The sequence below is a fragment of the Oncorhynchus keta genome, chromosome 21 (genome assembly GCF_023373465.1).
Source record: "Oncorhynchus keta strain PuntledgeMale-10-30-2019 chromosome 21, Oket_V2, whole genome shotgun sequence".
Classification (NCBI taxonomy): domain Eukaryota; kingdom Metazoa; phylum Chordata; class Actinopteri; order Salmoniformes; family Salmonidae; genus Oncorhynchus; species Oncorhynchus keta.
The window spans coordinates 28,055,635-28,068,013 of NC_068441.1; the positions used below are offsets into that span (position 1 = coordinate 28,055,635).

The 12,379-nt window shown below is 42.4% G+C and overlaps 1 protein-coding gene, 1 long non-coding RNA gene and 1 pseudogene across 2 annotated transcripts; all 3 read left to right on the plus strand.

The window, feature by feature from the left end:
- Nucleotides 1-837: 837 nt before the first annotated feature.
- On the plus strand, nt 838-5,013 carry LOC118399886 (heterogeneous nuclear ribonucleoprotein A1-like; annotated as a pseudogene).
- Nucleotides 5,014-7,197: 2,184 nt separating this feature from the next.
- On the plus strand, nt 7,198-9,422 carry LOC127910526 (loricrin-like). The gene is made up of 5 exons (XM_052474565.1): nt 7,198-7,209; nt 7,316-7,451; nt 7,573-7,726; nt 7,873-9,045; nt 9,137-9,422. The coding sequence occupies exons 1-5, from the start codon at nt 7,198-7,200 to the stop codon at nt 9,420-9,422; spliced, it is 1,761 nt and encodes a 586-aa protein (XP_052330525.1).
- An 864-nt stretch (nt 9,423-10,286) lies between these two features.
- LOC127910328 (uncharacterized) lies at nt 10,287-11,866 on the plus strand. The gene is made up of 3 exons (XR_008074399.1): nt 10,287-10,472; nt 11,549-11,649; nt 11,783-11,866. It is a non-coding gene; the product is annotated as an uncharacterized LOC127910328 (long non-coding RNA).
- The last annotated feature ends 513 nt before the right edge of the window (nt 11,867-12,379 follow it).

Sequence of the window (12,379 nt, forward strand, 5' to 3'; positions counted from 1 at the left end):
CATTCATGTACATACTTCTTCAATTAGCCCAACAAACCAGTGCCCCTGCACATTGGCTAACCAGGCTATCGGCATTTCCATCATCAAAAATAACCTGTAATGTTTCAAGTGTTCTGTATTCTATTGATGTAATCTATTATGTGTTACGTATTTTAAATTAGTGTTTTGCAAATATTAATAATGTAAATTCTGCATTCCTTCAGTTTTATCTGTGAGCAAGAATAAATAAACTAATAATGCTGCTCTGGTGCGCATTATAGACTATTTAATTCCCTTCATCTTAGCATCGGCATCATCAACAATCATGCATGTCAGTTGAGTGCACACAGCATAACAGAAAATAAAATATTTGGGAATATAATTTACAGAACATACATGCTGGAACTGGAACTGAGAGTCATGGTGAAGGGCTACTTAATTATAGACAGCAACCTTATTGGAGGGCGGTGCCAATAAACCTTAAAGCAGCAAAGCATCTCCAAACAAACTGGCATTATTGCAGTGGTATTACATAATGAACAAATTGAATATTGTCACATGAATAAAACTTGCTGATGGACAAACTTAACACATACTATTCAGAATAATCAACCACACACCAAGCATGTCTTCGAAACATCATGGACACAAAATGGTTGCTCACACAAGCAAAGTATAAGAGAGTTGTACTCCAGTCTAGTAGGTGGCGGTAATGCAACATTGGATGCCAACCGCCGTTAAAGATCACTAGGTTGTTGATTCCTATCACGCACACAGCAATGCTGTTGTTTTTCTAGCTTTGCACGAGTTCATGCATAAAGTAGTTCGGTTTTATCCACGCTACGGCTGAACCATAACATGTCGAAGGAGGTATCTACGTTTGTATGTATTGGATACTATTCAGTGTTAGCTAGCTAGTTAATTAATTAACGTGTTAGGTTGTAGCGTTTGTCATGTGTTATTTGTATGCGACGCAGTATTTAGCTAACTGAACATGACCGCAGGCCATGTAGAACTCTGGCAAGCTAACATTAGCTAGCGCTGCAGGCGTAAAGGTCTGTCTAAATTGTTATTTAGCGAATCATCAATATTTTAACTTATTGTGAAGAGATTTTTGTAAGGTCATTACCCCATTTCTTCACAATTGCAACTGTTAGGGTTGCGTAAATTCAAATCTGGTATCAGGATAAATATAACAATGAGTCACCGATTTTATACTATGTATTTTTTATTAGCTAAGTAATAAATGGCAAATGCAACTTTCGTATATACGGGCTCACTGTAATACCACGCAGGGCAGAACAGAGAACTGACTAGACGTATGTAAAACAGTATTCTTTATACTGTGATAGACAGTTCCAACCCGTCTGTTGGCCTATCACAGTAGAGACTGGGCATGGTTTAACCAGCTAGGGAGTTTTATTCCTCTGCTGGTAGCGTGACTACAGCTCAAGCTCATTACCATAACGCACAATGCGCAAAAATATTCCTAAAAATATTTAACCTCCACACATTAACAAGTAAAATAGCTCAAATGAAAGATAAACAAGTTGTTTATCTAGCCAGCAAGTCAGATTTCTAAAATGTTTTACGGCGAAAACATAGCACATATTTATGTCAAACCACCACCGCAGACATAGCTCATTAGCATAGCCAAGTAGGAAAAAATATGCAATCAACAAACGCAGGATTAAAAGAAAAATCATTTCACTAACCTTTTGAAATCTTCATCAGATGACAGTAATATAACATGTTACACAGTACATTCATTTTTTTTCAATAATATGCTATATATATCCATAAATCTCTGTTTACAATGATGCATCGTTCAAAAAATGCTACCCAAATGTCCTGAGAAATGACGATAGCCCCGGCAGATAACGTCAGCTAACAAGGAATACACATCATAAACTTTGACTAAATATGCATGTTTTACATATGTATAGCAAGATACACTTCTTCTAAATGCAATTGCATTGTTACATTTAATTTTAACGTTACATTTTGCGTTCACTAGACTATAATATGGAGTCGGCGCTCCCACAGTAGCATAATGACTCCTCTATCTTGGAGTCGACAGAAACCCAAAATGAATACATTGAATATTCCCTTACCTTTGTTATTCTTCCATCAAACGACCTGTAAGGGATTATACTCACCAAATTAGCGTTCAGTTTTCAAGTCTGCGTCTTTCGGTTCTCAAAATAGCCTGATTTTGGTAAAAATGTAGTCAAAATTGAAGTGGTTGCGCACCAAAACTTCAAAAGTATATATAATATGTCGAGTAAACTTGTCAAACTAACTTCATAATCAAGCTTTAACATGTTATAAAGGTGTACAGCAATTTTGAGAACAAACAGAAACACAAGCACTGTTCAATCGATCTTGGAAAAGAGAGAGGACTTGACCATTGCGCACAGGTTTTTTTGAGTGACTGAGAGCTTACCGCATGCTCAAACTCTCGTGAGCCGGCGATTCTCACAATGAGAAGCCCCATTGAAAGCTGAGATCACGCTGAACACATGGAGACTGTTCCTGGTGCTGTGACTGTTTGGGGAGGGTGTTTGCGATGAGGTCAAAGGTGACCCAACTTTTCAGATGAGAAGAGATATTTTGGGAAAATGCAGATTTTGAGAGTTCTGCTTTACACAGAGACATAATTTAAACGGTTTTAAAAGCTTTAGAGTGTTTTCTATTCGATAATATTTTTTATTTGCATATATTAGCAACTTTTGACAAAAATGTATCATGTTTTATATGGGTACCCAAATCCTCCAGAAGGGGCAGTAAACCGTGGTATCCTGAACAGGTTAAACTTGCTCAGCCTATTGCAGGCGCTCAGGCGGGTCCCCGCCTCTTGGCGCTTCTTTGATAGATGTAACTTGCTTGTGAAGAACATCCAGGCTCTCATGCTCCATACCGTTATCTCGCACCTGGCTCCTGTTATCTAACAAAAGACCGCTTGTTCTCGCAACACCCCGCTCTGAATGTGCCCCCCTCCCAACTCATTGAACAGTTCCTGTCTTCATGCTACTTTTCCATCATGAGAAAGGCTCATGGCCTTGAAACTTTTAATAATGTTTCAAGTCAGCTATGTTGCATAACACATACATACATCCACACAAGCCAACAGCAGATAATATTCAATCATATATATGGTAATGGCTATAATGTAAAATACAGGATCCAACACAACTACGTTTTTAATGGGGCATACATCAAATAAGGTGTACAGTTGCCATTAGCTAGCCGGCTAAACTAGAAGTACTAACTTTAGTCGAGGGCGCGCAGTGATGCTAGCAAGATTGGTTGGCTAACTAACTAGCTAGCGCTCTTGTGAGAACTTCTTAGGCTTGTGTCGCTGACTTTAAAGAGCTAACTAATATTTGTGTTAAAAATGCATTTTAACGGTACAGTAGACCATTTCTGGCGGTTGTAGTAACATATAGCTATATTGAAGATGTGCTATCTATAGCCATTACCTGTAAGTGGAGACCTGGCCTGACATGGTTAGTAGCTAATTATGCCCATTTGCTTCTAACACATTTTGTTTCCCTGCTATTATTAATTTCAGTATCCCCGTGAGCCGGAGCAGCTCCGCAAGCTCTTCATTGGTGGGCTGAGTTTCGAGACCACCGACGAGTTTGCGGAACTATTTTGAACGATGGGGATCCCTCTCAGATTGTGTGGTGAGTATACATTTTTCATAATATTAGGTTCTTTTGGCTTTCCTAATTGTGTCAGCAAATGAACAGTGCCAATTCATTCCTCAGGTGATGAAAGATCCAGTCACAAAGAGATCAAGGGGGTTTGGCTTTGTCACATACAGCTCAGTGGAGGAAGTTTATGCATCAATGGAGGCTCGTCCTCACAAGGCTGACGGCCGACAAGTGGAGCCCAAGAGAGCGGTGTCCAGAGAGGTAAGCTATGTCTGATGTGATTACAACACATAGAACCCATCTGTTTTCATATATGTTGGGGTGGTGCTGGTGATTTAATATGAAGTTGAACAATGGAGAAATTTCCTTTTTGAGGATCTTCTGATTCTTTGAAGTGATTGAATGTAATGTGTGTTGGACAGGATTCCTCTAGGCCAGGTATTATCACAATGGTGAAGAAGATCTTTGTGGGTGGAATCAAGGAGGACACAGGAGCACCATCTTAGGGAATACTTTAATCAATTTGGCAAGATTGAAGTCATCGACATCATGACTGATGGGAAGAAGAGGGGATTTGCCTTTGTTACATTTGATGATCACGATTCAGTCGATAGGATTGTCAGTAAGTCAACACCATTGGTACAGAAAAGCTGCTGTTGTGTGTGTTATTTTATTATTTTTTATTCTAACCTTTATTTAAATAGGCAAGTCAGTTAAGAACAAATTATTTTTTACAATGACTGCCTACTCGGGCCAAACCCCAACAGTTTTTAGATTCTTCTTTTTTTCCCCCAGTTCAAGTAATTTACTGATATGTTTAACAATCTATTTTCTCCCTTTGTAGTCCAGAAGTATCATACAGTCAATGATCACCACTGTGAAGTGAGGAAGGCTTTGTCAAAGGAAGAAATGAACCGATCAAGTAGGAATTGGAGAAGCTACAGACCAAAGTTATTTTGCTCTCCTTGCTTCTCAGCAACAACTGAAGCTTTAAATGTGACTTTGAGAAAGTGACTGACCTGTTTGATGCCTGTCTTTCAGGGCCAAGAGGTGGACACTTTGGCAGAGGTGACTTCAAACATCAGCTATCTGAGCAGCTAACCGATCGCTGCAGCTTTACATAGTCTATCGGTAAATAGCCCACCCAATTGTACCTACCTCTTCCCCATACTGTTTATATTTATTTACTTTTCTGCTCTTTTGCACACCAATATCTCTACCTGTACATGACCATCTGATCATTTATCACTCCAGTGTTAATCTGCAAAATTGTAATTATTCGCCTACCTCCTCCTCATGCCTTTTGCACACAATGTATATAGACTCTCTTTTTTTCTTTTTTTCTACTGTGTTAATTGTTTACTCCATGTGTAACTCTGTGTTGTTGTCTGTTCACACTGCTATGCTTTATCTTGGCCAGGTCGCAGTTTCAAATGAAAACATGTTCTCAACTAGCCTACCTGGTGAAATAAAAAATTAAATAAATAAATATAATGATGGGGGGGATCGATATAGTTACATATCCCAAAAAACATTTGGGACCATATTATCGTGCTACTTTGTCTCCAAGTATCGATTTGTAAAAATAAGTGTGTGTGTGTATACAGTACCAGTCAAAAGTTTAGACACACCTACTCATTCCAGGGGTTTTCTTTATTTGTACTATTTTCTACATTGTAGAATAATAGTGAATGCATCAAAACTTTGAAATGACACACATGGAATCGTGTAGTAACCAAAACGTGTTAAACGAATCTAAATATATTTGAGTCTCATCAAAGTAGCCACCCTTTGCCTTGATAGCTTTGTACACTCTTGGCATTCTCTTAACCAGCTTCACGAGGTAGTAACCTGGAATGCATTTCAATTAACAAGTGTGCCTTGTTAAAAGTTCATTTGTGGAATTTCCTTCCTTAATGCATTTGAGCCAATCAGTTGTGACAAGGTAGGGGTGGTATACAGAATATAACCCTATTTGGTAAAAGACCAATTCCATATTATGGCAAGAACAGCTCAAATAAGCAAAGAGAAATGACAGTCCATCATTACTTCAAGACATGGTCAGTCATTCTGGAAAATTCCAAGAACTTTGAAAGTTTCTTAAAGTGCAGTCTCCTAAACCATTAAGTGCTATGATGTTGCTGGCTCTCATGAGGACTGCCACAGGAATGGAAGACCCACAGTTACCTCTGCTGCAGAGGATACATTCATTAGTGTTAACTGCACCTCAGCTTGCAGCCCAAGTAAATGCTTAAGAGTTCAAGTAACAGACACATCTTAACATCAGCTGTTCAGTGGAGACTGTGTGAATCAGGCCTTTATGGTCGAATTGCTGCAAAGAAACCATTACTAAAGGACACCAATAATAATAAGAGCCAAGAAAGATAAGCAATAGACATTAGACCGGGGGAAATCTGTCCTTTGTCCGAGTCTAAATGTGAGATTATTGGTTCCAACCGCCATGTCTTTGTGAAACGCAGAGTAGGTGAACGGATGATCTCTGCATGTGTGGTTCCCACCGTGAAGAATGGAGGTGGTGTGATGGTGCTTTGCTGGTGACGCTGTCAGGGATTTATTTATAATTCATGGCACACTTAACCAGCATGGCTACCACAGCATTCTGCAGCGATACACCATCCCATCTGGTTTGTGTGTAGTGGTACTCATTTGTTTTTCAACAGTACAATGACCTAACACTCCTCCAGGCTGTGTAAGGCTTATTTGGCCAAGAAGGAGAGTGATGGAGTGCTGCATCAGATGACCATAATAACCCAACCTCAACCCAATTGAGATGGTTTGGGATGAGTTTGACTGCAGAGTGAAGGAAAAGCAGCCAACAAATGCTCAGCATATGTGGGACCTCCTTCAAGACAGTTACAGCATTACAGGTGAAGCTGGTTGAGAGAATGCCAAAAGTGTGCAAAGCTGTCAAGGCAAAGGGTGGCTACTTTGAAGAAACTAAAATATAATATAATAAAAATATAAAGTATATGTTGATTTAAAACACTTTTTGGTTATTACTTGATTCCATATGTGTTCATAGTTTTTGATATCTTCACTATTATTATTCTACAGTATAGTAAAAATAAAGAAACTTTTGACTGGTACTCTGTGTGTGTGTGTGTGTGTGTGTGTGTGTGTGTGTGTGTGTGTGTGTGTGTGTGTGTGTGTGTGTGTGTGTGTGTGTGTGTGTGTGTGTGTGTGTGTGTGTGTGTGTGTGTAGAATTAGCTGACGCTAGTTGGCTGTACCTGTGCCAAAACTCCAGTATTTTTTTTTTATCCTATAGCTTGTTGTCCATCTTTTTAAATAGTGAACTAACATGTTTTCAGCACTTATTTACATGACTGATCAAACCATTTTTCTCATGACTCTCTCTGGTGTCTGCAGCAGACATATAGTGAGCATTATGTTTGGAACATCAAATTGCAATAAAATCACAGTATCGAATCTCCATACATATAAAATCGTAATACATATCGTAACGGCCCCTAAGTATTGTGATATAGTGGTGGAGGGAGAGGTGGAGGATATGGTGATAATGACTGATAAATAATAACTATGGAGGCAATGGTGAGTTCCTCTGCCTAGATATTCTAAATTAGAATGTGGGGAACGTTGTCCTGGGATCTTTTGCCGGTTTGTCCAAAAGCTTAACTTGTTATACTTGTTTCCTTAGGTGGCAGCTATGGTGGAGGCCCCGGCGGGTATGGTGGCGGCAACCAGGGCTATGGCGGAGGAGTTGGCAATGGCAACCAGGGTGGCAGCTGTGGAGGAGGATACAACAATGACAGATGGTGGTAACTACGGAGGTAGTAAGTCAATCACGCAAGGGTGAACTGCACAAAAATGCCATCACTTAGTTTTGAATCTGGTTAGCTTTATGTAATGGATAGCTTGGAGTGTAAAATGCCTTTTATCTGTGTCCTCTTGCAGGTAACTATGGAGCTAACGGTGGCGGCAGCAGCACAGCTGGTGGTGGTGCTGGAGATTACAATGACTTTGGCAATTACAGCAGCCAGCCCAATGAAAGGAGGTGGCAGCTATGGCAGTGGAGGGGGCAGGAGCAGCGGCCCATATGGTGGTGGCTGTAAGTCCCATGTCGCTACACTTTCCCTTGAAGTTAAAACAACGGAACCTAAGTACCTGGTGTTGTATGGAAGGAAGATAGAAGACTTTCTCTAGTAGCTAGTCCCTTGAGTTGAGCATTTATGTGAGGCCTGGCCCATTCTCAAGTGGTGGTTATGGAGGGGGCTCCAGTGGTGTGTATGGAGGGGGCTCCAGTGGTGTGTATGGAGGGGGCTCCAGTGGTGTGTATGGAGGGGGCTCCAGTGGTGTGTATGGAGGGGGCTCCAGTGGTGTGTATGGAGGGGGCTCCAGTGGTGTGTATGGAGGGGGCTCCAGTGGTGTGTATGGAGGGGGCTCCAGTGGTGTGTATGGAGGGGGCTCCAGTGGTGTGTATGGAGGGGGCTCCAGTGGTGTGTATGGAGGGGGCTCTAGTGGTGTGTATGGAGGGGGCTCTAGTGGTGTGTATGGAGGGGGCTCCAGTGGCGTGTATGGAGGGGGCTCCAGTGGTGTGTATGGAGGGGGCTCCAGTGGTGTGTATGGAGGGGGCTCCAGTGGCGTGTATGGAGGGGGCTCCATTGGTGTGTATGGAGGGGCTCCAGTGGTGTGTATGGAGGGGCTCCAGTGGTGTGTATGGAGGGGCTCCAGTGGTGTGTATGGAGGGGGCTCTAGTGGTGTGTATGGAGGGGGCTCCAGTGGCGTGTATGGAGGGGGCTCCAGTGGTGTGTATGGAGGGGGCTCTAGTGGTGTGTATGGAGGGGGCTCCAGTGGTGTGTATGGAGGGGGCTCCAGTGGTGTGTATGGAGGGGGCTCCAGTGGCGTGTATGGAGGGGGCTCCAGTGGCGTGTATGGAGGGGGCTCCAGTGGTGTGTATGGAGGGGGCTCCAGTGGTGTGTATGGAGGGGGCTCCAGTGGCGTGTATGGAGGGGGCTCCAGTGGCGTGTATGGAGGGGGCTCCAGTGGTGTGTATGGAGGGGGCTCCAGTGGTGTGTATGGAGGGGGCTCCAGTGGTGTGTATGGAGGGGGCTCCAGTGGTGTGTATGGAGGGGGCTCCAGTGGCGTGTATGGAGGGGGCTCTAGTGGCGTGTATGGAGGGGGCTCTAGTGGTGTGTATGGAGGGGGCTCTAGTGGTGTGTATGGAGGGGGCTCTAGTGGTGTGTATGGAGGGGGCTCCAGTGGTGTGTATGGAGGGGGCTCCAGTGGTGTGTATGGAGGGGGCTCCAGTGGTGTGTATGGAGGGGGCTCTAGTGGTGTGTATGGAGGGGGCTCTAGTGGTGTGTATGGAGGGGCTCTAGTGGTGTGTATGGAGGGGGCTCCAGTGGTGTGTATGGAGGGGCTCCAGTGGTGTGTATGGAGGGGCTCCAGTGGTGTGTATGGAGGGGGCTCTAGTGGTGTGTATGGAGGGGCTCTAGTGGTGTGTATGGAGGGGCTCCAGTGGTGTGTATGGAGGGGGCTCCAGTGGTGTGTATGGAGGGGGCTCTAGTGGTGTGTATGGAGGGGGCTCCAGTGGCGTGTATGGAGGGGGCTCCAGTGGTGTGTATGGAGGGGGCTCTAGTGGTGTGTATGGAGGGGGCTCCAGTGGCGTGTATGGAGGGGGCTCCAGTGGTGTGTATGGAGGGGGCTCTAGTGGTGTGTATGGAGGGGGCTCCAGTGGCGTGTATGGAGGGGCTCCAGTGGTGTGTATGGAGGGGCTCCAGTGGTGTGTATGGAGGGGGCTCTAGTGGTGTGTATGGAGGGGGCTCCAGTGGCGTGTATGGAGGGGGCTCCGGATGCTGACAGTTCTGAGGTAAGCACTGTACTACAAACATTGTACTGCACCTCTTGATTGGGTTGTTAAATGTAGTCGTGGAGTCCATACATTAGAGGAAAATATAGTGGAAATGGCTATGTGGCTTCCTTGACAAGCACAGAATGCAGCAGTTTTTAGAAATCAAAGCAGCACCTTCATGTGGCCAGTAAGCTTAGGGGCGATATCATATATCATCATATACCGTGATACATGAACATTTGATACATGTGCTTAAATGTATTATCTGAGGTAAACATAAGGTTTACATAAGTATTCACACCCCTGAGAATCACATTTGGCAGTGATTACAGCTGTGAGTCTTTCTGGGTAAGTCTACTAGTTTACTTGTGAAGCACATATTTACTCCTGAACTTATTTAGGCTTGACATAAAAAAAGGGATTGAATTCTTATTGACTCAAGACAGTTTAGCTTTACATTTTTAATTTGTAAAAAAATAAATATAAAAATACATCTAAACATAATTCCACTTTGATATTGGGGACTATTGCATGTAGGCCAGTGACCAAAAAAAGCCAAATTTAATAATTTTATGTTCAGTCTGTAACACAACAATATTTTGAAAAAGTCAGGGGGAATGAATACTTACTGAAGGCACTGTATTTATCCCCTTGGCATGCGTATTTGGATTGGACTGAGTTTGAAACACCCCCAACTACACACACACACACACACACACACACACACGCCTTCCTTGCCTTTGCTATGCAGTGTAATGGGCTTGAACTGAAGGCTTGCTCCTGGCTTTATCCTCTTGACCCCTCAAATGTAGCAGATAATGAAGAAAGGTGCAAAATGTAACAATGTTGTTCCGTATTTTCCAACAGGCTACATTACTTAGGTGAGGTGACCGGAAAAGAAGCAGCAGGTTTACCTCCTATATCTGCTCAGCCAAACACTGCCACATGAAGAGATGTACAGTAGACAAGGAAAAATCATGTGGAAAGGGAAGGAGGAGACTGGGTGGGTCAAACCGTTCTTGTCAAAATACTTCCCAGCAGGATTATATGGTTTGGGTATTTTTGAAGTGTAAAGCATTCTGAGGTTTTATGTAGGTATTTTGATTTTCCCTGTACCGATAGGGTGTTTTTAAAGATTTAAATGCCACCAAATCAAGATCAATCAACCGCTTTTCAGTTCAGTTTTTTTTACATGGTCTATTTTGGTTGATGGGTTCCTGTTGATTGTCTTACGTGAGATGAGCACTCAACAGCCGAGTAGATGGTACGAAGTGTTATTGGAGAATCATCAATGATCAGAGTACTTACGCTATGTTCATATTCAGTATCAAAGCAGGTGTCATTGTTTACAAAAGTTTAATTTCATTTAGATTATTTACCGCCATGCCTATGGTGAAAATAAAGGTCAAAGGCCTTTTTGCTTCGGGGCCGCCGAGTTGGTTTCTCCCCATAACATTAGCATTGTTGCCAATGGACAAAATAAAAGTTTTCTTAAAGGCTTCTCTGTTGGCTCATAGCTTCACAATCAATTGGAGTCTAGTTTACACACACAACTTGACTAGCCATTCATTTGGAGGAGCCAGCTGAGAGGGAGAGAAGTAGCAAGATCCCCGCCAGTGAAGCAGGGGACAGCAGCAGTCTGAGTACAGATGATTGCTCTTGTAAAACTAGCGAGAGGTAGCTCGAGAAAGGAAGGGGTATTTTATACCATGCTGTTAGGTAAGATATTTTTGATCAACTTGTATGTGTAACACTCACCTTTTGTATATATGTTAGCAGTCCATGTCACCTCTCAGGGCAAATGAACTAACATGGACTCCATAGGAGTTTTATTCCAGCAAAATGATTTATTCTTAGAAAAGGAGGGCTATAGCAGTGTTTTGGGATGCCAAAATAACTGAATGATGCCAACCTTGACTGCTACCCTTGTACCGTTGCATTTATGACAACATACGTGGCCCAATGTCCTCAACATTTATCACTAGATCTGGCATTTGTAGTGCATAAAAACCTAGAATAAAATCACTCATTGCTTTAATAATGTTTACGTACTTTCTCTATTTCTCTTTTCATTTTCAGGGCTGTAAGATGTCTGCTCCAGTGCACCTAATCTTGCACCTCTCATCCCTACACCTGTACTGGGATGACCAGCAGTTGCAGGACCAATCTTGACACCATGGGTATGCTGGATATTTTTTTTTACATGTAGCCACCTCTGCTTGATGTATTGGCCACACATCCGATTATTTAAAGATGAGATATGCTTTGTGTGGCTAAACTAACATTTTAATTGTTTTAATCTTTGTCTTTCAGTGTCATTTTAAATGAACAGAAGGGACACAACGGGAATGCTGCTGGACAGTTATATTTAAACTTTTGTACTAACTTTCAATAAATGTAGATTATTTTTTAAAAGCGTGTGTCTTTATTGTATAAGCTTTGCTATTAGGATCAGATATGTTTCTAAAACAAGTATTGTTTGTATGTGGTGTAGCGGCAGTTCATTCTGTATTGTCAACTGTACATTGTACAGATACTATTTTTACTTGATTGAGAGTGTTATTAGACATTATTTTTATCACCTTCAATTTACTGAATGTCAAATTCCTGTTTAGGGGGTTTAACGGAAGTGGAGTAATGAGGTGTAGAGTAGCTGTCACGTTTTCTGACAGAGGAGGCATGATGTTGGGAAGAAATGCAAGATAAGTGGGAAACCATGCCATGGCTCATAACCTGGCAAGTTCAGCAGTTACCTACAGAACTACTGACACACCAGTAGGCATACTGAATTGTTTTAGTACAGCCTAGGCAGTTTTATTAATACATAAGTAATGTGTTCTGTGTTGTAAGGGCATCATTCTACCAAGGAGTCTAGACCTTTATAATAGTCTGCTTGCCTTGCTACCAGGG

Coding starts and splice junctions, on each gene's coding strand:
- LOC127910526 (XM_052474565.1), top strand. Junction 7,727..7,872: donor CGGCCCATATGGTGGTGGCT/GTAAGTCCCATG, acceptor CCCATTCTCAAG/TGGTGGTTATGGAGGGGGCT. Junction 9,046..9,136: donor TGTATGGAGGGGCTCCAGTG/GTGTGTATGGAG, acceptor GAGGGGCTCCAG/TGGTGTGTATGGAGGGGGCT.